A 22,043-nucleotide genomic window follows, 5' to 3' on the forward strand; every position below is an offset into this window, starting at 1 on the left:
ATTTTTGTTATTCTAGTATGCTCTGCTGGCACTTTAGTGTGAGTTCTGGGATTGGTTGTAATTTTAAATTGTAGCTATGTTACTAGTCTACATAAAACCGATGAGTTCCTGCCATCTGGTTACGTGGACATGATTGAAAAAAAAATATTTGTCGAAAATCCATCCGATTTTTGCTATTCTAGTATGCTCTGCTGGCACTTTAGTGTGAGTTCTGGGATTAGTTATATTTTTGAATTATAGCTATGTTACTAGTCTATATAAAACCGATGAGTTCCCGCTATCTGGTTACGTGGAAATAATTAAAAAAAATATTTGTCGAAACTCCATCCGATTTTTGTTATTCTAGTATGCTCTGCTGGCACTTTAGTGTGAGTTCTGGGATTGGTTGTATTTTTAAATTGTAGCTATGTTACTAGTCTACATAAAACCGATGAGTTCCCGCCATCTGGTTACGTGGACATGATTGAAAAAAAATATTTGTCGAAAATCCATCCGATTTTTGCTATTCTAGTATGCTCTGCTGGCACTTTAGTGTGAGTTCTGGGATTGGTTATATTTTTAAATTGTAGGTTTGTTACTAGTCTACATAAAACCGATGAGTTCTCGTCATCTGGTTACGTGGACATGATTGTAAAAATATATTTGTCGAAAATCCATCCAATTTTTGTTATTCTAGTATGCTCTGCTGGCACTTTAGTGTAGTTCTGGGATTGGTTGTATTTTTAAATTGTAACTATGTTACTAGTCTACATAAAACCGATGAGTTCCAGCCATCTGGTTACGTGGACATGATTGAAAAAAAAATATTTGTCGAAAATCCATCCGATTTTTGCTATTCTAGTATGCTCTGCTGGCACTTTAGTGTGAGTTCTGGGATTGGTTGTAATTTTAAATTGTAGCTATGTTACTTGTCTATGTAAAACCGATGAGTTCTCGCTATCTGGTTACGTGGACATGATTGTAAAAATATATTTGTCGAAATTCCATCCGATTTTTGCTATTCTAGTATGCTCTGCTGGCACTTTAGTGTGAGTTCTGGGATTGGTTGTATTTTTAAATTGTAGCTATGGTACTAGTCTACATAAAACCGATGAGTTCCAGCCATCTGGTTACGTGGACATGATTGAAAAAAAAATATTTGTCGAAAAACCATCCGATTTTTGCTATTCTAGTATGCTCTGCTGGCACTTTAGTGCGAGTTCTGGGATTGGTTATATTTTTAAATTGTAGCTATGTTACTAATCTACATAAAACCGATGAGTTCCCGCCATCTGGTTACGTGGTCATGATTTAAAAAAAAAATATTTGTCGAAAATCCATCCGATTTTTGTTATTCTAGTATGCTCTGCTGGCACTTTAGTGAGAGTTCTGGGATTGGTTATATTTTTAAATTGTAGCTATGTTACTAGTCTATATAAAACCGATGAGTTCCCGCTATCTGGTTACGTGGAAATAATTTAAAAAAAAAAATTCTCGAAACTCCATCCGATTTTTGTTATTCTAGTATGTTCTGCTGGCACTTTAGTGTGAGTTCTAGGATTGGTTATATTTTTAAATTGTAGCCATATTACTAGCCTATGTAAAACCGCTGAGTTCCTTCCCCCTGGTTACGTGAAAATAATATGAAAAAAAGTTTTGTCGAAAATCTTTCCGATTTGTACTATTCTAGTATGCTGTAGTGTGCTGGCACTTTAGTGTGAGTTCCTGGGTCAGTTATTGTACAAATGTATCATTTTATTACTAGGCTTTGCAAAATCGACGAGTTTCCACTTTTAAATAACCTTTTTGCATATTTTTTTTTTTGGTTAAATTTTTGTCTATTTATTTTATCTATAAATTATTTTTTAAGTTTATTTCGCGAGAACTATCACTGAAAACTATTAGGAACTCTAGATATTAAGCTAATTACACTAATCAATAGGTTTTTTTTCAATTTTGTAGAAAATGCTCTGCTCTGTGAAGTTAGCAGAGCATTATTTTATTCTGCTTTATCTCCGTGAAATCGCCAGAACTATTCCTGAAAACTATCAGGAACTATAGAACTCATGTGCATGCGAATAGAACTCTCATTTTTTAGTGCTCTGCTGGAAAATGCTATGCTAAGTTCACCAACATAACAACGAACCTCTAATGGACGGATAATGAAAATGGATTCTTTTCATATCGATTTCAGAATGTTAGCAGAAAAGAGATAATGAAAAGTCCATCTTTAAATACCAACACGTATTTATTATTTTGTACTATGTATATCAATATCTAAACAAATTATATTCTTTGGTCCTAGGTGTAGTCTGGTCACAGCATAAGAGCCATAAAGTCATTGATGCTGTTGTAAAACCATAAAACTCTATGGTCTATCAAACAAATATAATAAGACTGATATTATTTTAGCGTAACTGATATAGGAAGTTATACTATAACTAAGCATTAAGTATTTGTTGAAATTTACTAGCTCAAAAAATCTATAAATAGATAATATACAAATGTATTGCATATAAAATCAATATCCGGCCCACAATTTGTGGGCAACACCTTGTTTGTGGGTCAAATACTCAAATAAGAAAATAAATAAAGTAGCACATCTAAATTTACTATGTACAACACTGTAATTTTAATTAGTAATCATATGATCAACCCCAACACATTACAATGAAAAATTAAATATATTTTAGTTACGAAGTATGTCTACTTATTGTACCGATTGTACGCTCCGAAAAGTATGAATGAAATCGACTAACCAACCACATAGAAACAAGATAGAGACAGCCGGACTTACATACATAATAATATCTACCTCTACTTATCAAGGTTTATTGAAACAGAATGACAAATTGACAACTGACAGTTATAGCTGTCATATAATTTGATGAACATGAAAATTAAAAATTTGATTTCCATTTTAGATTCGTTAAATTCCTCTTATTTACATTTAAATTAAAATTATACCTACCTTTAATGCAATAGAATATTATTTTGGCATACTTTATTTTATTTTTCTAATACGCGCACGACGCACGCGCAGTAGTTTCCATCGCCCAAAATCTCCCAGCGCCATATTGAGAGAGGCGGACGTTGTATGACTTGAGTGATAAAACCGTGGTTAGTGCAATAGTTTGAGGTGAAACATTTGATTGTGCCCTATGGATATATATTCGGGTACGTAATATATTAAAATATCTGTTACAAATGTGAATTTTCTCACGTAGTAAGCCCTGGGAAATCACATCGTAACCTAGACATAGGCTGTTCTAGTTATCAGTAGATTACCTAGGTATCATCAATCCGCTGTTTGCTCACAGTTTTAATCATATTATTCCACACGTGCGGGTATTATTCGTAGGTTTCATGAATCTAGTTACATTATCATTATAATAAGATCGCTTTACAAGGTTCCGCACTCGTATATAGACGGATTTCGAAGTGTTTATGTCGGCAGTTGACAGAAGCGTATATGTATATGACCGATCATAAGTCACCACACCCAGTGACCGGATTGTCGGTTTTAGTATTTATTAGTTTCTAGTTCGGATGATTGTTCCCGCGACGTGCGTTCGGTACGTGATTTTTTGAGGTGTAGCCGTCGTAGCGTGGATGCGTATTTGTGATACAGTGAGTGTAATGTTAAATGTAATTTTTAGGAGTGGTGTGCGTCGGTTGATAGGCCTGCCGAAAGGACAGGGCTCCGTACGCGAGGACAGTCCGCGGCTCTCCGCTCTGAGGAAAGATGGAGTGCTGCATGTCAGAGGAAGCCAAAGAACAGAAAAGAATCAATCAGGAGATAGAGAGGCAACTGCGAAAGGACAAACGCGATGCCAGAAGAGAACTCAAACTCCTTCTGCTTGGTGAGTCAAACATTATTTTCGTTAGTAGTGCATGCTGAAACGATTTTTGTTTTACAAGAGAGTGACCAAAAATAATTAAAGTGATTAATTCAACATGTTGGGAACAGTGATTTAAGCTTAATTTAGGTTATGTATGGTACACAAATGTACTGAATCAGTGCAACAAATGTTTCTCTGATACTTTATTTCAATGAAGCTTGGTGCCAATATTCTATTGTGAATATTGGTTACCAATAATCACTTACTCTAAAAATAATTCTGTATAGTCTTTTCATTGTCTATGGTTTTCTTTGAAATTATTGCATGAAACTATACATATTCATTCACAAACTTATACATTTATGTATTTTATGTCTGATTTTTATCAACTAATTATCCCTGCAACTAATTGTTATAGAAAGTTATTAAAGTGTGCTTGTTTAAATAACATAATTATTACAATTTAATTATATCTTGGCATTTTAAATAGATCATTACAGATATAAGATTTTGTCATCAAGATCACTATCAATTTATATTGATGTACATGCTACATAATTAAGTATGTTAATAAAAAATATACCATCCTCTTATTATTGTTATACAGAAATGTGCATAGTTCTTCAGTATATAATATGTCCTAACATGTAGATGTTCAAAAATTATTTTTATTTACTATTTGAAGCAATATACTATATATATTTTATATAGAATTAAAACCTGAAATATATTACATGGACATCACTGCTTATAAAGTAGGTACTTACTGAGATTTATATATATATATAATCCTGATTTATTGTGTAAAATTGAAATACCACTGATAATAAAATGATAAGGTTTGTCAATATTATTAATAATATGATATGAGGATATTATTTTTTGAGATGTAAATTTCTCATCAGTTAACAATGCTCATAAGTTGTGAGATAAATGCATGTTGCCGTACTAATATATAATTTTAATAATATGTTATGTGGTCATTTTCATCAATTTGTGGGGCTCAGTGAACTTCTCATAATTATAAAAACATATGTCGTTGGTTGCCACGGATGCCAGGAAGTTACCAAAAACACTTTCTCATAATTTTGCCCATATCTATTAGTATTTAAGATATTGTCTATTTTGTTAATTTAAAAATTTGCAGACCTCTTCGAAGCTTTTCCTAATTGTAATGATTTCATTGAACTGATTATTATATAGAAAACAATTTTCATTTTATTAGATAGTAGTAGCGAATGAGCTTGCAGTTCACGTAATGGTAAGAGGACACTGTCATCTATGGACATCTATGACCAGCTCCATAATGAAGCAGGTTCTACGTGAAGCTGATCACAAATGTGTTGCCACTCCCTAGAACTAAGATGTCCAGCTCATGTGTAAGTGAGCTCGCACCCACACCCATCTATCTAAACTGCTTCACTGCTCAGGTATACTCGGGTATACCATACTGATTCTACCACTTTGATTTTATTTACATGTGAACTCACCTATTTTTAGGCGTCAAATATAGTTATATATCATTGCAAATGAGATTCCTAAACTGAACGTAAAATCATATTTCAAAATGAAATTAATCATTTTAAAAAGTGTACTTAATAAAGAAAGTATATGAGAAAGACCACATTTGTATATAATGAAACAATTATAACATTCATAAATTGACCTAAATTAGAAATGTACAGAAACTACAAAATTTGCAATATTTATTGAAGGTATATAAAAAATGGTATATCAAGTATCTTTACAAAATAACTGATTTTTAAATTTGTAATCAAATTTAAGAAAATATTCTACACTCTTTGTCCCATACTATAATACTTGTGTTTTGATTTCCACAAATACACAGAAAGACAAGAACAGATATACAGACTAGACAAACACAATTAGTTTAAATAGAGACACATTATTATGGTGTGCCATCCCACACGTGTTATGTTTTCCTAGATTATGTCGAATAATATAAAATAATGAGCTTACATTAATCAACTTAATCTGTGTAATTAATTATTAAGTAAATTAATGGTGAGTACATGTAATAGGTGTACTGATGCTTCTGTATTACTTGACATACATAAATATGATCTTTATTTTTTTTATATAAAAATGTGGTCTTATATATTTTTTCCAATTTTTTTAGTGATAGAACTAAGGGATAAAGTTGCATATTAAAATGTTAAATCACTTGTCCTTATTGCATGAGTTGAAATAAAAATTTCATTCATTTTTTTTTAATAAAAACTTTAACTGGTTCAAGTATATCAATAATAAACTGAGTTTAAATGTTAATTTAAATAATATAAATATATGTACATTATTAATTTAAATGGTTGCATCATTAAATCATCATTCCTGTAATAAATTGCATCATCATATGGTTATTTTATTTGTAAATATTATACTATGATAGAGTGTGAAATAAATAAATTTTACATGTAAACATATATTTTTGGCTGTCATAATCCTCATCATTGGTTGATTTATAATATCATCACAGTGAAATAAACTATTACTTTCAATATTTTTTCTGATCTTTTACGAGCAATCATATCTTGTCTAAAAAGGAATTTTAAATAAACCTTGAGTCAATTATGAAATTAGTGCTTCATATAAAAATACTTTTATCATTGTGGCAGAAAATATATATTAATTGTAAACATTTTCTTTATTTATTTTATTTTTTCTGTAACATAAGTTTTTATTATCAATTTATATTCTGTATGTATATTGCATCATAATTGTCATGAATTAATTTTCAAATTACTTGAGTTATGTTTACTTTAATACAAATTTTATTGGAGATAAATTGTCATGTCAAAAATATGTTTGTAGCAATTTTTTTAAAACGGGAACAAAGATATCATTAACATTGGTTGGCTACTGACTTCACTAGTGGGGATCTTGGGTGTAAAATATTTGGGAGGTCAATTAAAACGGTTGTCTACCTCTAATTGTACTAGAGATATCATAGTACAAAAAGGTACTATGTCCAAATTCAGGTTCAAGAGAAGCCATCAAAGGATTCATGTAATTCTCACATATGTATAAATTACATAAATCCCTCCCATAAATAAATATTGCTTTTAACACTTAAATATACATCATTAGAAATTGAATATCTACTATTTTCTGGTCAGTAATAGTAACTTTTATTTAAGTAGACCCCACAATTTAATTATATAATTTTTCAATAATATATCAATTATTAGTATTATTAAGTATTTGTTTTGGTCCTTGTACTTGTTTACCTATGTGAACTTGCCATTATGTTTATAGCCCTTATGATGTCTGTGTGCATCAACTTCATGTAAATCTCCTGGCTCATACAAATTGATTACAAATGTCCAAAGGTAGTTGTGTCTTTACATTAGGCACGATGAAAGCTTTATTCTAATTTCGTTTATAGTGAATACGAAATTGACAATATGACATGCAAGAACTTATGAGCCATAGAAGTTCATCTTGAGAAATGACAGTCTAAAATATACACCAATTAACTCTTAGAGTTTCCTCAAATTTTTCGAAGCATGTAATATTTGTCTCGGTTGAACTGTACTTAATAATTTATTGTCAATTTAATTCCCTGTTTCCAGCAACTTAGGAATTATACTAACATATTATTTTCCGTGATTCCATAAATCATCTTAATTTTATTGTGTCACTATATTGCTTATCTTTTTCCTGTATTAATCGTATAATAATTATATATTAAATGATAATATATGTATCAATATTATGTTGCATCAATTATAAATGATAGTAGTAATTTCACTTTTGTGAAATATTTATTTTATACTATGAATTATTTTCCTGAATTACTGTATTAACGATTGTAGGAATACGAGCTGTAAAGTTTATACTGCCACTGTATTTAGGAAATATTAAGCTACATAACTTATTTTCAATACATAATAAATCAATATTATTACACAATTTAAAGAAATAACATTTCATATTTTTTTATTACCAGATTAAAAAAATAAAAATGTTATAAAATATATTTTACAAATGTATTTTATAAAGTAAAATAAAATACCTATGTTATCTTATGTAGAATGTCCACAAATGTAAAAACAGAAATTCGAACATATTTATATTAATACTAGCTGACCCGACAAACGTTGTGTTGCCATATAAATAAAAAAATATTAAGAGTGAACAACCCTTATCACTTAGTGGTATGAAAAATATATAGTAGCCGATTCTCAGACCTACTGAATATGCACATAAAATATGGTGAAAATCGGTAAAGCCGTTTCGGAGGACTATGGTAACTAACATTGTGACACGAGAATTTTATATATAAGATGATGGGAAATATTGGAAAATGAATACTATGTTTTTCTGACGCGAACTCACAAGCTTCCCTCCTGCCGAAAATCGCTCAACGCGAAAGCAGTATTCAGTACAGAAACCATAATAATATTGTTTTGACGACAGGCACTGGCGAGTCGGGCAAGTCAACTTTCATCAAGCAGATGAGAATCATCCACGGGTCCGGGTATAGCGATGAAGACAAACGCGGTTTCATCAAGCTCGTCTACCAGAACATCTTTATGGCGATGCAGAGTATGATACGCGCCATGGATCTACTCAAAATAAGTTATGGAGAACCGTCCAACGTAGTAAGTATTCGTATATATACACGTCATACACACACACACACACAAACACACACACGCGCGCACAAATACATAGTTTCAATAATATACATATAGAAATGAATCTGTGTGTATGTTGTCTATGTATATATCTATGTGTATTCATAGTTTAAAATTATATTTGTCCCCTAGATTCCAACTGAAATGTAAAAACTTACATTTTTTAATCATAGATCCACTAGAAATATCCCTGAAACTGAATAGTTTAAGAAACGTGCTATTTCGAAAACATAATTATACGGTGTTTAGTGCATAATGTTCAGAGGCAGTAGACACGAAACTTCGAACCGTCCATTTATTTCCCCTATCATTATATCTTGTGACCCACCGACCAACTGGGCTGTCCCTAGGGCAGATACTTCACGTGACTTTGTGACCCAATGCGACCACCGTTCATGCCGTCCCGCATAACGTCTACTTTTAATTTTACTCTGCGATCCATTTTCCTAAGTAGATAAAGTTAAAAGGTGGTAGAAAGAGTATGATTCGGCCAGGGAGATACCACATACCTATTACTTCTTTATACGATAGAAGTAGCAAGACTGATGATAAGTGGCCACTGCTGCCCATGGTCATCTGTAATCAATCCCAGATAATATTAGAGTCTTAATTGAAGTTCACCATAAACGCTTTGCTTCCTCTGAGGACTGTTGTTAGGCAGAAACAGGTGTGGCGTTGATGCCACTAGAGTCGAAATCTGGGTAGTAAGCACGCAACGCAAGAGCGCGCAACACTCCAATCGCGTTAGGGAAAAGTAACAATAACTAGACATTATAAAATAAAAAAACCGATTGCTTATATTATAAGCATACGTTACTCCCAGAATTTAGGCGAATCCAAAGACACCTCATATGTTAATGGCCGTCAAGCCGTTTGAGCTGCAGAATGTTACAAACAATGAGCCATACATCATACATACGTTCGAAAAACATCCCTCCGCAGACGGGTAAATAGACATTTTTCGCCGTCATCATCATCAACCCATTACTGTCCCACTGCTGGGTACGGGTCTCCTCTCAGAATGAGAAGGATTAGGCCATAGTCCACCGCGCTGGCCAAGTGCGTATTGGTAGACTTCACATAACTTTGAGATTTTTTTTTATAAATCTCTCAGGTTTTCCTTCACCGTTTAGCAAGTGATAATTAATTTCTAATACGCTCATAACTTCGAAAAATCACTATCACTGCTACTTCTCCGTCATACAACAGTGAAAATTGCATTTAACGCATGACATAAGCATAGTTCATATCAAATGTTGCGGTCTGTCCACAAATAAACGGGTGTCGGGATTTCCGCACTAATTATCTATTAATTAAATCATTCACTTGTCATAGTTATTTAAGCATATGACTATTCGACGTAGAATTGTTACAATCAATCAACATAATTAAAAATGAGCATTTTCCTTAAGTTTGTCATTTATCATTACTTTCCAGAATTTGATCCTTATAAGCGACACTATCTGATAGTGGAATAATATAGGGTGTGTTTTTTTTCGGCTGGGGAAAAAATATTAAAAAAAAACTAATGATGCAGTTTTAGTTTTTTATCAAAATCTGCCACGTAACCTTTCGGCATTTTTCGCTAATCCTTATAGTTTCGGATTTGGCCCTTAAGGCCCTTTGAAAAATTCACTCTGTATATTTCTTTGATAACAGGACATGTTTTAATTAATCAATGTATAAAATTCATTATAAAAATAACTCCTTTCCAGGAAAAGGCGGAGTTGATTTCGTCAATCGACTTTGAGAGTGTTACAACATTCGAAAGCCCTTATGTGGAAGCTATCAAATCTTTATGGGCCGACTCTGGTATACAAGAGTGCTACGATCGGCGACGAGAGTACCAACTTACCGACTCGGCTAAATAGTAAGTGACACTGCTTTAATTTTTAAACAAATTCAACAATAGGCTTGGTGACAGTAAATAATCCGAAAATAAATTATTTTGGTCAAAAAATATGTTCAAATAATTATGAAGGACCCAGTTTTGATAGAAACTATAATATTAATAAAATTTTCAATAAAATAATACATTATATAAAGTTCGCTATGTTTTCTGAAACTAATCGCGCAAATGATTATAACGCACTCAATTCAGGATAGGTAAAAACTGCAATTATTTACCTTATAACTTAATTGCCAAAATAATATGATTTTTGGAATCAGTACACATGTACTTATAAATATGGAAGGGTATTTCAAAATCTGTCATCATGCCTATTATTTCCCTGCTATGCTGACAATATATTTTCGAGAAAATTGTAAGACCTGAGTTTACAATACTGAGTATTGTAAACTCAGAATTATCCCTGTGCAGGCCATACTATATACAAGTCTATTATTGCATATACAAACAATACGTGTGTATTGCCTGTTGGTATTTCCTAAAGACACAAACAAATACCTCATAGTAAACTACTGTTTCTTCTATAATCAACTGAAAACAACAGCGGCTTGTATTATATCATAGATCCATTGTTTCGCATTAAGTCTCGGATGAAATTATTGTCTCACGTGAGAGAAACCTGATGCAACTTGAAGAAAGCGTGTGAATCGCTATTTAATTGGATATCCATTTTTGCTGATTCTGAATGTAATTACTACAACGATAATATCGTGTTATGGCTTATCATATTATACTTATAATAATTATTAAATTAAGTATTTTAGACTAGAAATTTGTGTTTTATGTGCCTTGAATAAAAAACAGGGAAATAAATAGCGTCATCAACTACCAGAAGAAACACAAATGTTTATATCTTTTAGATTTTGAACACGTCGGGATTCGAACCCAAGACTCATAAGTCAGTTTGGCATAGTGCATCGCGACTTAATTTTAAATTATGATTTGTGTTAAAGTTGTATTAATTTCAACGAAATTGATTGGCTCATTAAAATGTTACCAACAAATTGTTTGAAAAACCATTTTTCTCCATAGTTACTTGCAGGAAATTGACCGCGTCGCGGCACCAAATTACTTACCAACCGAACAAGACATCCTCCGCGTGAGAGTTCCCACAACGGGTATCATTGAATACCCATTTGACTTGGAAGAGATAAGATTTAGGTAAAACAAAAAGCGTAATGGATGCCGCATGCTTGGCTTTATCGCATGTTCTCGGTACCCATTGGTACTTCGATTTCTTTTTGTCTTGTCTGTGTACTGGTTGGGATGTACTAGATTGGTTTGGATAGACATTTTCTTACTAATCACAGGTATTTTTTGTTTGCATGGCATGTTTAGTTGAGCATTTGAATGGCTTACAGTTATTTAAGCGATCTGGCAAGGATCGAGGCCGCAGACTATCTGCCCACTGAACAGGACATTCTGCGAGCCCGACAGCCAACTACCGGTATTCTTGAGTATCCTTTCGATCTTGACGGCATCATATTTAGGTATGTGCGAGTGAGTGATGGCTCGTGGACCCATGGCTAGTTCCCCTTTCAATAAGCCTTCCCCGTGTGCCAATTTATATGTAAATATAAATATCCAGAAATTGTATAAGGAAGAAAAATGTAAATTAATCTATATAAAAATTAGAAAACGCTTATATCTATCTATCTAATTATATCTTGAATTAAAACAAGATTTATCATTAACAGGTCGTAAATACATAAATATCAATATACGTAGTAAGTAAACATTCAACTTAAAACAGTTCATTGATCAACACCTGACAAAAACAACAATTAATCTTATATTCCAATCTTACTCCCAGTAATGTTGAATAAATAATTCTTATATAGGTATAGGTCACATCCTATGTTCTCCCTTTGCATGTAGAACTGTCATATTGATTATTTCCATTTGACTGCCAAAAACACTTACTCTCTGCTGTACTCTGGTGTATTATTAACACCACAACATACAACATTACTGGACCCCAAGAGTTGCAACTCTTATTTCGTTAATTATATAATTTTCTTTATAAAATTTTCTCCATGCCCAAATGTCTCCACTCTCCTACTATGTCTGCAGTGAATACTTAACTGTAACATTATAGTACTATTATTTTCAAAGTAAAACATCCTTTATGCGTGGTAGTATGTTATACACAGGTAATGTATAGCACTTGGCTTTTAAATTTTTTTAACAATTCTTGTCCTTAACTATTATTGCATGTTATACTAATATTTGCATGTCTTAACTGTAGAGCTTACTAAGCTTTGGTGTAAGGTGATTTATGTTTACACATACTTAAATTATACTAATACTTCTATTAACAATATAATATTAGGAAAATCTATATATCATATTAGTAAAAAAATAAACGCATGAAATGCAACCAGCATGCAGTAAGTCAAGTAAGTAAGTATGATTTTCGTAACAAATTGGGTGGTGTGTTTATTATATTGCATCATAGCAAATATTCTTCCAATACCAATCTTTATTTGTTTTGTCGCATCATAATCCTTATGATGTGGAAGGCTGAAACTTAGTGAATGTACAACCCATATATGCTCGCTCCTTGCTCGGTATGATGCATGCTTCTTATGTGCTCAGTACTTTAAACCTATATTATAACTCCTTATTTTCTACATTTATTTCAACCTGCTAAGATTTCCAGTAAGATAAGTGGAGATCCAGTAAATAAGCTCGACTGAAAAACTTTTTTACCTAACTGAACCGTGTTATGTTATGTTAATATTTTGACAAAAACTGGCATTTTGTTCCACATGTATGCTTATTGTAATCAGAAATAGTTTCATATGTTTTCGAATATTTTTCTTTTGTGTGTTGTTGTTTTTACAATTTCTATATTGTTTGTGCAATTTCGCAGGATGGTGGACGTAGGCGGCCAGAGATCCGAGAGAAGGAAGTGGATTCACTGTTTTGAAAACGTCACATCTATCATATTCTTAGTAGCCCTTAGTGAATATGATCAAATTTTATTCGAATCTGAAAATGAGGTGAGTATGAAGTTCTCTTAATTATTTTTTTATTATTCGTTTTAAACCATTGACATGTCACTCTTAATTAAAAGTTATAAAAGTATAAAAGTTATACTGATAAAATTAAAGGGTTTATATTTTGTCAGTATTTGTTTTTGTGAAGTTCTATCGTTTCTTCAATATATCTGAAATATTTCATATCTTGTATATGAATCTATTGACCTTATATTAATAAATGTTTTTTGATTTTATTCAACAGCAGATACTTAGTTTTAACAAGACTATGTTGTTTTGTCATACTAAACATTTATTTTTCTAGTAATTTTGTAACATGGAAACTTTACAAAATGTCCATATATTTAATACCAATTCATATATTTCTTAAAAATATTATGAAATACTCTCCTTTCCACTCGAGATTGAGATAAAGTTTATCATCGTTTGTGCAATATCTTGACACCAACAAAATATTTCATTACAAGTTAAAAAATGTGTGATTGTATTGCATTATTGAGATAAACAAAGTACCTTTTATTTCGTAAAAGAAGAATTGACATTATCTTAAAAATTCCTATTGATATTATTTTAAAATAAAAATATGTATGTATGTACATATCATCAATACGTAGCTGTAATGACAATGTGTAAATACATATTTAAAAAAAACATTGCTAATTGCATTTTTAAATCTTAACGATCACTATCATAAAGGGAACATAATAGGCTGAGGAAATTTGAAATTGATTTTCAATTATATTTTTTTCTCTTACTAAAAGTACCTTTGCAAAATTAACCACGTTTTAACTTTAAATACAATCAAATCATATCATTTAGTTGAACAACAATCCCTAACGAATTAATTTGAAATTGGCCTTAAACACTGTGATATTCGACCTTGCATCACGATATAAGCCCTAGTATAAAAATTAAACGCGTATACTTGCGTGTACTGTGTATATTAGTAACAATTTTAATTAGTACCTATTTACTCGTATATAAAAATGCTAACAGTCGTGTTCAAAAATGTGACTAAACACAAGAGTTGCTATTCTTTTAAAGTATAAATACTCAACAGTACCTAGAAACTTCACAAAAACCCATGTAAGTCCTTTAAAGAAATGTATACCAGAAATTTATGAAAATGTTAATTTAATAAAACGGATATGTTAAAAACAAATACAGTGTAAACTCCATGTAACGTCACTCGATTTAACGACAAACTCTCTAAAGCGTCGAAAACAATTGGCTTAGTTGGTTTAGCTTGTATTCCATACAATGATACACTCTACATAGCATTACACCCACTCTCAATAACGACCACAATTGAGTAATAAAAAGTACCTTTTAAGTTGCTAAAATTAGTAAAAACTGCGCACCTGTGTACGTTCTTTTGTCGCTTTATTATCCTAGCCCGCAATAAACTCGACTGTCGGCATCATGCATTCCTTTGTCACTTGCCATTTGCCTTTAACTTTTGAAAATTACTTCCTTTGTCACCAAGATGCCTCATATCAGAAGATATGAATAAAATAATAAAAAAAATACAACAAAATTACTGTTGCAGCAAAAGACGTCAGACACAAATAACAGACTACACGCAATAGCGTTCAAATTAGATTCTTTTTTATGTACATAACTACTAACACTAGACTGAAATAAACTTTTTCTTTTTCTAATTCTGATTTTTCTTCTTTCCATTTAACGACCACTCTCTATAACGCCATAAAATGCACAGTCCCTTCAGTGCCGTTATATAGAGTTTACACTGTATAAACAAAATACTTTTTAATTAAAAAACAAACTGATCAGTCTCAAGATACCGGACGAATGTGAAACATCAATAATAAATTGCTTATTAATTTCGTCGTTAGTAGTTTGTAACGTAAACAGTTATAGTCCGCGTAAAACTGCTAGTCCGCTCTGAACATAGAAATGAGTCGCGTCACCATAGTAAATTGTATGACTATACCTGCTCGCAATAACTTCAGAGCGGTCAAGCAGTTTGTCGGGGACTCTAAATGGCGTGACTTTCGTCTTTAACGTGCGCCGCCACGCCAACGGCCGGTCTGACTTGTTCACATATTTTTCTCCCAGTACTTAATCATGTTTATTTTGTTGAATTCCAGAACCGAATGGAAGAATCAAAGGCGTTGTTCAAAACCATCATCACGTACCCGTGGTTCCAGCACTCGTCGGTAATTCTGTTCCTCAACAAAAAGGACTTGCTCGAAGAGAAAATCATGTACTCCCATCTCGTCGACTACTTCCCTGAATATGACGGTATGTAATTACGAAAGATACATTTGTTTCCGGTTACAATTAGTGTCTAATGGACATATTGTCATAGTCGTAGAACAAAGTGGGATTTAACAAATACCAAACATTACAGGACAGCCATTTCAAGTTATCTAAAACCGTCGTTAGACCGACTGATTAATTTGAAAACTAAAATACATAGATTTTTTTCTGTAATACAGTAATAATATTTAGACAATATGCTATCCAAATATGATAAAAAGTGAATTTTGCATTTTTGTCAAATCTGTCTTTGTTCTACGACTATGACGATATATTAGAATATAATGCCCATTAGAAATAAAATCTTTGCACATTTTAGTCTACCAAAGTTTGAAAAATACGACTATTTGCTTTCCTACGGTGTCAAATTTTGCTCTGTGGTAGGCAAAAATGTTGAAAATTGATTATTACTAATGGGTGTTGGTTTAATAAGATATACCTACAACATTAACAACAATATTAAAGTTTACAGTATTTCGGTAATGTTATAATAAACTTTTTACATCTTACAAGTATTATTATATATCTTTAATAGTTCAATGCAATTTTCCATTTTGTTTTTGTAATATTTTTATCAAATCTGAAAGCGTGTCCAAAAAGATCATGAGTATGTTTGTAATTAAGATTTCCAATTTCAAACTAAAACAATCGATAATTTGTGCCGCATATCATAATCTACTTTTACCACTTTGCTAAGGTAATAATATTTTTTCATTCGCAAATCAGGTGGAGAACGGTGACCGATTGCGTTACTCGCATTTCACTACAGGTTTAAACTGTTAAGACAGGAATTTATATTGTGTGATTTGTACTGTGGCTAGTCTAAAATATACTGGTATTGCTAGATTTTACACAATTTATTGGTTATGCTATGTATAAAATACTTAAGTTGCTTATTGTGCATTTTATTTTTAATAATTAATGAAATAAACAAAAATTACTGAGGGCAAATTAAAATTATCAAAAATAATGAGTTTTTATTATTTTTTGTTTAATTTTAATATTCATAGGCCCGTTAGTGTTCAAAAAGTTCAAAACTTGACATTCAAACATTCAAACATTCAAACTAAAGAAATGAGCAGGTTCGTAACTGCATTAGGCAAAAAAAATGTTAACATTGATTATTGCTAACGAGTCCTAAGATCATAATGGCGTAACCAATAAAAATCGCTAATTATTATTGCACATTCACAATATAAAGTGTGTTGCTAGTCAGTACTTACTTAAAATATAGATTTTGAGTAGGTTTGCCAACTACAATTTAAGATTTACCAGAATTTTATTAATTTTTGACTACAGAGCTTTTAGGCTAGGGTTTTAGGGCACATTTCATGTAAAGTATCTTTTCTATTATTATTCATTTGTTTGCATCGCTCGATACCATGTACATTGTATTTAAACAAAGTATCCGTAGGTGTACTAGACGTGATACTTTTCAATTAATTACTTTTCACTGGCATATATTGAATACTGCCAAAAACTTGATCTAAAAGGAAAATATTTTAAATGATCCAATACAAATGGTACCTCTGATGTAGAACAATAGTTAGCCCAAGGTGGCATGGAGTCAGGCAGACTGTTAGAGATTCAGGGTACGATGAATACAGTTGGCAAACCTACCCACGAGCTAGATGTAGACGGGGTGTGTGTGCGCAGGGCCGCAGCGCGACGCGAGCACGGCGCGCGAGTTCATCCTGCGGATGTTCGTCGACCTCAACCCCGACGCCGAGAAGATCATCTACTCGCACTTCACCTGCGCGACAGGTACGACACTTGTACTGTTATATTTGTGTTTTATACTGTAAGGACTGTTAAGCCGGCTACAGACTCAAGCGAGAAGTCTCGCCGAGAAATCTCGCCGAGAAATTGCGCGAGAACCGAGAAGGCATGAGTGTAGACTCATGCGACCTTCTCATTCGCATTCTCGACCGTCATCCAGAACGGACGTCAATACAGCGGCTTTACCTACACAAAAACCCTTTGAAGCGGGCTAAACTACCGACATTGATCGGAGAACAAGCGAGCGCGAGAACGAGAAGGCAAAAAAGCTATCACATTCACGCTTCTCGGGGGTTCTCGGCGTGAGTCTGTTGCCGGGGTAAGGATAGTTGGCTGTCTACGGCAAAATATTACGCCTACCGAAAGGCGACTCATTCTTTTTTTTATAATATAGGAGTAGCAGACAAGCATGCAGTCCACCTGATGGTAAGTGGCTACTGCCGCCAATGGACATCCGTAATCAACCCCAGATAAGATTAGACATTCCTAGCTGAGGTCGGCCACAGATGCTCCGCTATCCCTGAGGACTATGCTGGAACACCTCGGAAAAATCGTCATCGGTCGTTTACCGAAGGCGCTCGAAGTTCGATTTTCGACTGCAAATGCAAGTGTCAAATAATGTTTACACCGGGTTGGTAGGCGCCTTCGACCAGCAAGACAATTCGCGCGATGACCTCGTAAAGCCCTAAGCGGGCTCACATACATGGATACTTGATTACTCACTAATAATATACTGGAATATACTTGAATTATAGACGGGACGCTATAATAATAATCCGTGGTTTATGTTCGATCTCAGCAATCGGACGTCGGGATACACTATCTGGATTCTAATTTTAATGGAGATCAATTATAAATACTTGTTTTGCTAGTTGTATTGATTATACATAAAAATAGTCACGTGTTTGACACAGAACCCAAACTACTCTATGCAATGTGTGTGTGTGTGTACAAATTGTATGGAAAATTATTATTGTCCCATGTGTCATTGACTAACTACTTATACGGTATATTTGCTAACACCAAGTTATTACACATACATTTGTTTAATCGATATAGAAATGTACAAATCAGATAATTTAAGACTACAATCTTTGTGATGGTAGTGTGTCACGTTTAGTTTTATCGTATGTTTGATTCCAGATACTGAGAACATCCGGTTCGTGTTTGCCGCCGTGAAGGACACAATCCTACAATCCAACCTGAAGGAGTACAACCTCGTCTAAGCGACACCGACGCGGCTCCTGACACAAATCTGTGATTGTGTGTAACACATAATTTAAACATCATCACTTCACGACAGTATGTGTAAATTCACGAACTGAGATCGGATGGACGAACTTATTCATCTTAAAGGTTTACGAGAAGATAAGGTTAGATTGTAAGTCATTTAACCCAGAAGTACGCACGCGGGCGCGCGTCGCGCTTCACGACGCCTCAGGTTTTTTGACATGTTTTTTTATGATGAAGTTATTCACGACTTATGTATGTGTCTGTATCGGTGATTATTAAATTGTGCATTTTAAAAGTTACGGCGAGTCGTGGCCTCGTCGTGAGCTGCTTTTAGTCATTGTTTTAGGATTTTTGTAAAGTTTGTTGCCATAATATCTTTCTACATTAGTATACATTTATTATGTCCAGACGGATGGATTCGAACAAACTAGTCCAGGATCGCGGCCGCCTCACCGCTTCTACCGTTCTGTTGTCGCGGAACGCACGGAAATTTATTGTATTTTAATGGAATAACGATTGAGTTACTTTTGTACATTGGAATTTTGTTACTTGATATATGTTATATGTTATTATTTAAGCTGTTTATATTTAATGTGGTGTTTTACTACACGAATTGACTTGACGCAGGATGTTTTTCGTTAACTGTAGGCTTTGTGTACGCGGCGGTCTGGTGTATTCGGTTTCTTCCTAATGTAATCCGTGTATGAGAATTTCATTCAGCTAGACGTATGTCGATAGGAAGTTAACTACTACGTTAGTTGTGTAAGGAAATTTTTGAAGCATTTGATATGAACTTTTTTTACTAGAAACCCAGGTTTAATAACAATAAAGCGAAATGTGAGTTGTAAAAACCGATACCGATGTTTTTTGCACGAAAGCTTTTACCACAAAAATGTAATATATTGTACATTTGGGTCTAAATGTGCTGAGTGAATTGAGCTGACAGTTCAGTGCCAAGTTTTGCTATTGGCAACTTTTTATTGTAACGTAAAGCACAAATAAATATACAACGTTTACGATCGTTTTCCATATTTTAGAGTATTTTATTATTATGCTATGCTTAATTTAGTGTGTTGCTTCGTGTTACTGTTTAGTTAATTTATATATAGTAGGAAACAAAGTTTCTTATTTGAGGATATATAACTTATTTGTATTAACTTATTTGTTGTTGTGACTTGATTTTTGTATTTTGCAACTTGAGTTACTCGATTTTGTCAGGATTAAGCATACCATAAGCTCCGATACTGTCAATAGCAAAACTGTATGCTTTATTTAAGATACAGCTGTCGGATATGCTCAATATATGGTAAAAAGTGGAACTTAGCGCACAAATTTGAAACTGTTTATTGATGTTACCCACTAATGTGCAATCTCTGTGTAAGCCCTGTACATAGGAACTATATTTTGTTTGTGCAATTTGTACAGCAATATTGATGATTTTGGCGGCGCAGCTTCCTACTGCGTGCGACGTGCGGACCACTCCCTGTTGCCGTATATTATCCAAACACACAATATTCCATGTTATCCAATTAATTCAGAGTTTTATTATGCATTTCGATGGGACCTCTCCGCTGACAACGGCATTAAAATATAATCCCAAATATTAATTTAGATTTGTTTATTATAGAGCTTTTTATGAAATATAATAAAATATTGTCGAATTATTTATTTGTTATAATAGAGTTTTTTTTATTTATTTAATATAAAGTTACTAATGACATTCTTTATATACCTTCGACGGGTACTTAGATCGCACAATTTATTTACTAGCTACGTACCAAAGCGTGTTGTTGTATATCAGACATAGTTATAACTACAGATTTTATTTAGATGTTTATACAACTTTTTATATTTCATTTTTAAAGGTAGGAAGCCCATTTACATGTAGTCGAGACGGTATGCGATCGGCACCACGCGGCATCACGACCAAAATATTACGTGAGAGAATCGCGTGCAACGACTGTTCGTGTTTATATTATTTCTACTATACATTACCATTATCGATAGCAATGACGCTAGCCACAGAGACTGATACAATTAACCGTATATTGACATAGTGCGTCATAGATAAGTATAGATATCTCACCGCCTTGTAATTGAAGGAAGTAATTAATAGGTTTAAACGGCTGAGAATTCTGTCAGCCGTTTAATTGCTGTCATGGTGTAATTTACGTGGAACAATGCCGACATGTGCATTTAGTAGTGAAAAACACGAAATCGAAGAAAGTGCGGAGAAATATCGTTTCATTCGTAAATGATTTAAAAACTAAATTTTTTATAATTTTTCGAACACGAAAACAGATGACAGTGACAATTTCAATAGTAAAAACTAGTCACATTTTGTTGTTAGGAGTGAGTGATCTTTACTAATCTATGTAGTGTGTACATAGATTAGTAAAGATACTTCGCCGCCTTGAAATTGAATGAAGCCACAAACGGCTTATTAGTAAGTTCTTTTTTTAAATCTTGACAAATAAAAACATTTTTAGAGAAAATTTACGAATAAATAACTAATACTGCGTAATTTACATAATAAATAAATAATTATTTCAAATAGTTTATGGACATTTTAGCACGGAGACGTGGCAAAACTTTTTTACGCAACTATTTCAATTCTCAAAACTGGGTACATTTTCTTGTTAGGAGTGAGTAATCTTTACTAATCTATGAGTGCGTAGTATAGTTTGCCGGCCAGCAGCAGGTGCGCCGCACGCCGCTCGCGGGCGCCCGCGGATCGACTGAATTTCGTGTACTGGTGTGTTTCTTACCTGTTTGTTTTTACGATTGGGCAATGGATACACAAATGTTGCTATAACTATATTATAGTCTAACGTTGCTTTACCTTTTGCGTGAGATTGTGAGAGTTTTAGCTTAAGTTTCGACTGAAGATGGATGCCTGTATGTAATATTGTAAATTATAATTTCTCATAAAATATAATTTTTTTCAGCTATGCGAGTCGTTTTTATTATTCTATCCAAGGAAATTTTAATGTTGCCCACAGAAATAATTAGACAATATTGATTAATCAATAAGATAAAATTCATGAACCTTTTAACTCCCTTCAAGCAACATAAGAACTGTTTAAAAAACACCATTATTATTTAAAAATGTTCCATCCAGTATGTTGTCTATGTTACAGACTTGATATACCTTTGCTGCTCCATTTTCCATTTTTATAGGTTAACAGCTATTATTAGTAAATTATTGATCATATCACGTTTTGAGCCTTTAATATATCCATAAATTGCACCAAATATCAAAATTTGAAAGTCTTAAATATTTTAACATGCTACTCAAATTACATACATTCTAAATACCAGAATTTTTATAACCTGAGCATTTACATGATATAGT

The 22,043-nt window shown here is 33.0% G+C and overlaps 1 protein-coding gene across 4 annotated transcripts; it reads left to right on the forward strand.

Moving 5' to 3' along the window:
* Positions 1-2,838: 2,838 nt before the first annotated feature.
* LOC140750051 (guanine nucleotide-binding protein G(q) subunit alpha) lies at positions 2,839-21,639 on the forward strand. Of its 4 annotated transcripts, XM_073083367.1 has the most exons (10): positions 2,840-3,156; positions 3,639-3,842; positions 8,262-8,446; positions 10,198-10,352; positions 11,424-11,552; positions 11,753-11,881; positions 13,267-13,396; positions 15,505-15,658; positions 17,333-17,440; positions 18,599-21,639. In XM_073083367.1, the coding sequence occupies exons 2-10, from the start codon at positions 3,725-3,727 to the stop codon at positions 18,679-18,681; spliced, it is 1,191 nt and encodes a 396-aa protein (XP_072939468.1). In that variant the 5' UTR covers positions 2,840-3,156; positions 3,639-3,724; the 3' UTR covers positions 18,682-21,639. The 4 variants fall into 4 exon arrangements, with proteins under 4 accessions (XP_072939467.1, XP_072939468.1, XP_072939465.1 ...); XM_073083366.1 differs by lacking the exon at positions 11,424-11,552 and having other exon boundaries at positions 2,839-3,156; XM_073083364.1 differs by lacking the exon at positions 11,753-11,881 and having other exon boundaries at positions 2,843-3,156.
* The last annotated feature ends 404 nt before the right edge of the window (positions 21,640-22,043 follow it).

The sequence above is a fragment of the Epargyreus clarus genome, unplaced genomic scaffold (assembly GCF_041222505.1).
Source record: "Epargyreus clarus isolate Ecla_fem2 unplaced genomic scaffold, WU_Ecla_fem_2.2 ptg000019l, whole genome shotgun sequence".
Classification (NCBI taxonomy): Eukaryota; Metazoa; Arthropoda; class Insecta; order Lepidoptera; family Hesperiidae; genus Epargyreus; species Epargyreus clarus.

Coding starts and splice junctions, on each gene's coding strand:
- LOC140750051 (XM_073083367.1), top strand. CDS start 3,725: ATGGAGTGCTGCATGTCAGAGGAAGCCAAAGAACAGAAAAGAATCAAT. Junction 11,553..11,752: donor TTGGAAGAGATAAGATTTAG/GTAAAACAAAAA, acceptor AATGGCTTACAG/TTATTTAAGCGATCTGGCAA. Junction 17,441..18,598: donor GCACTTCACCTGCGCGACAG/GTACGACACTTG, acceptor GTTTGATTCCAG/ATACTGAGAACATCCGGTTC.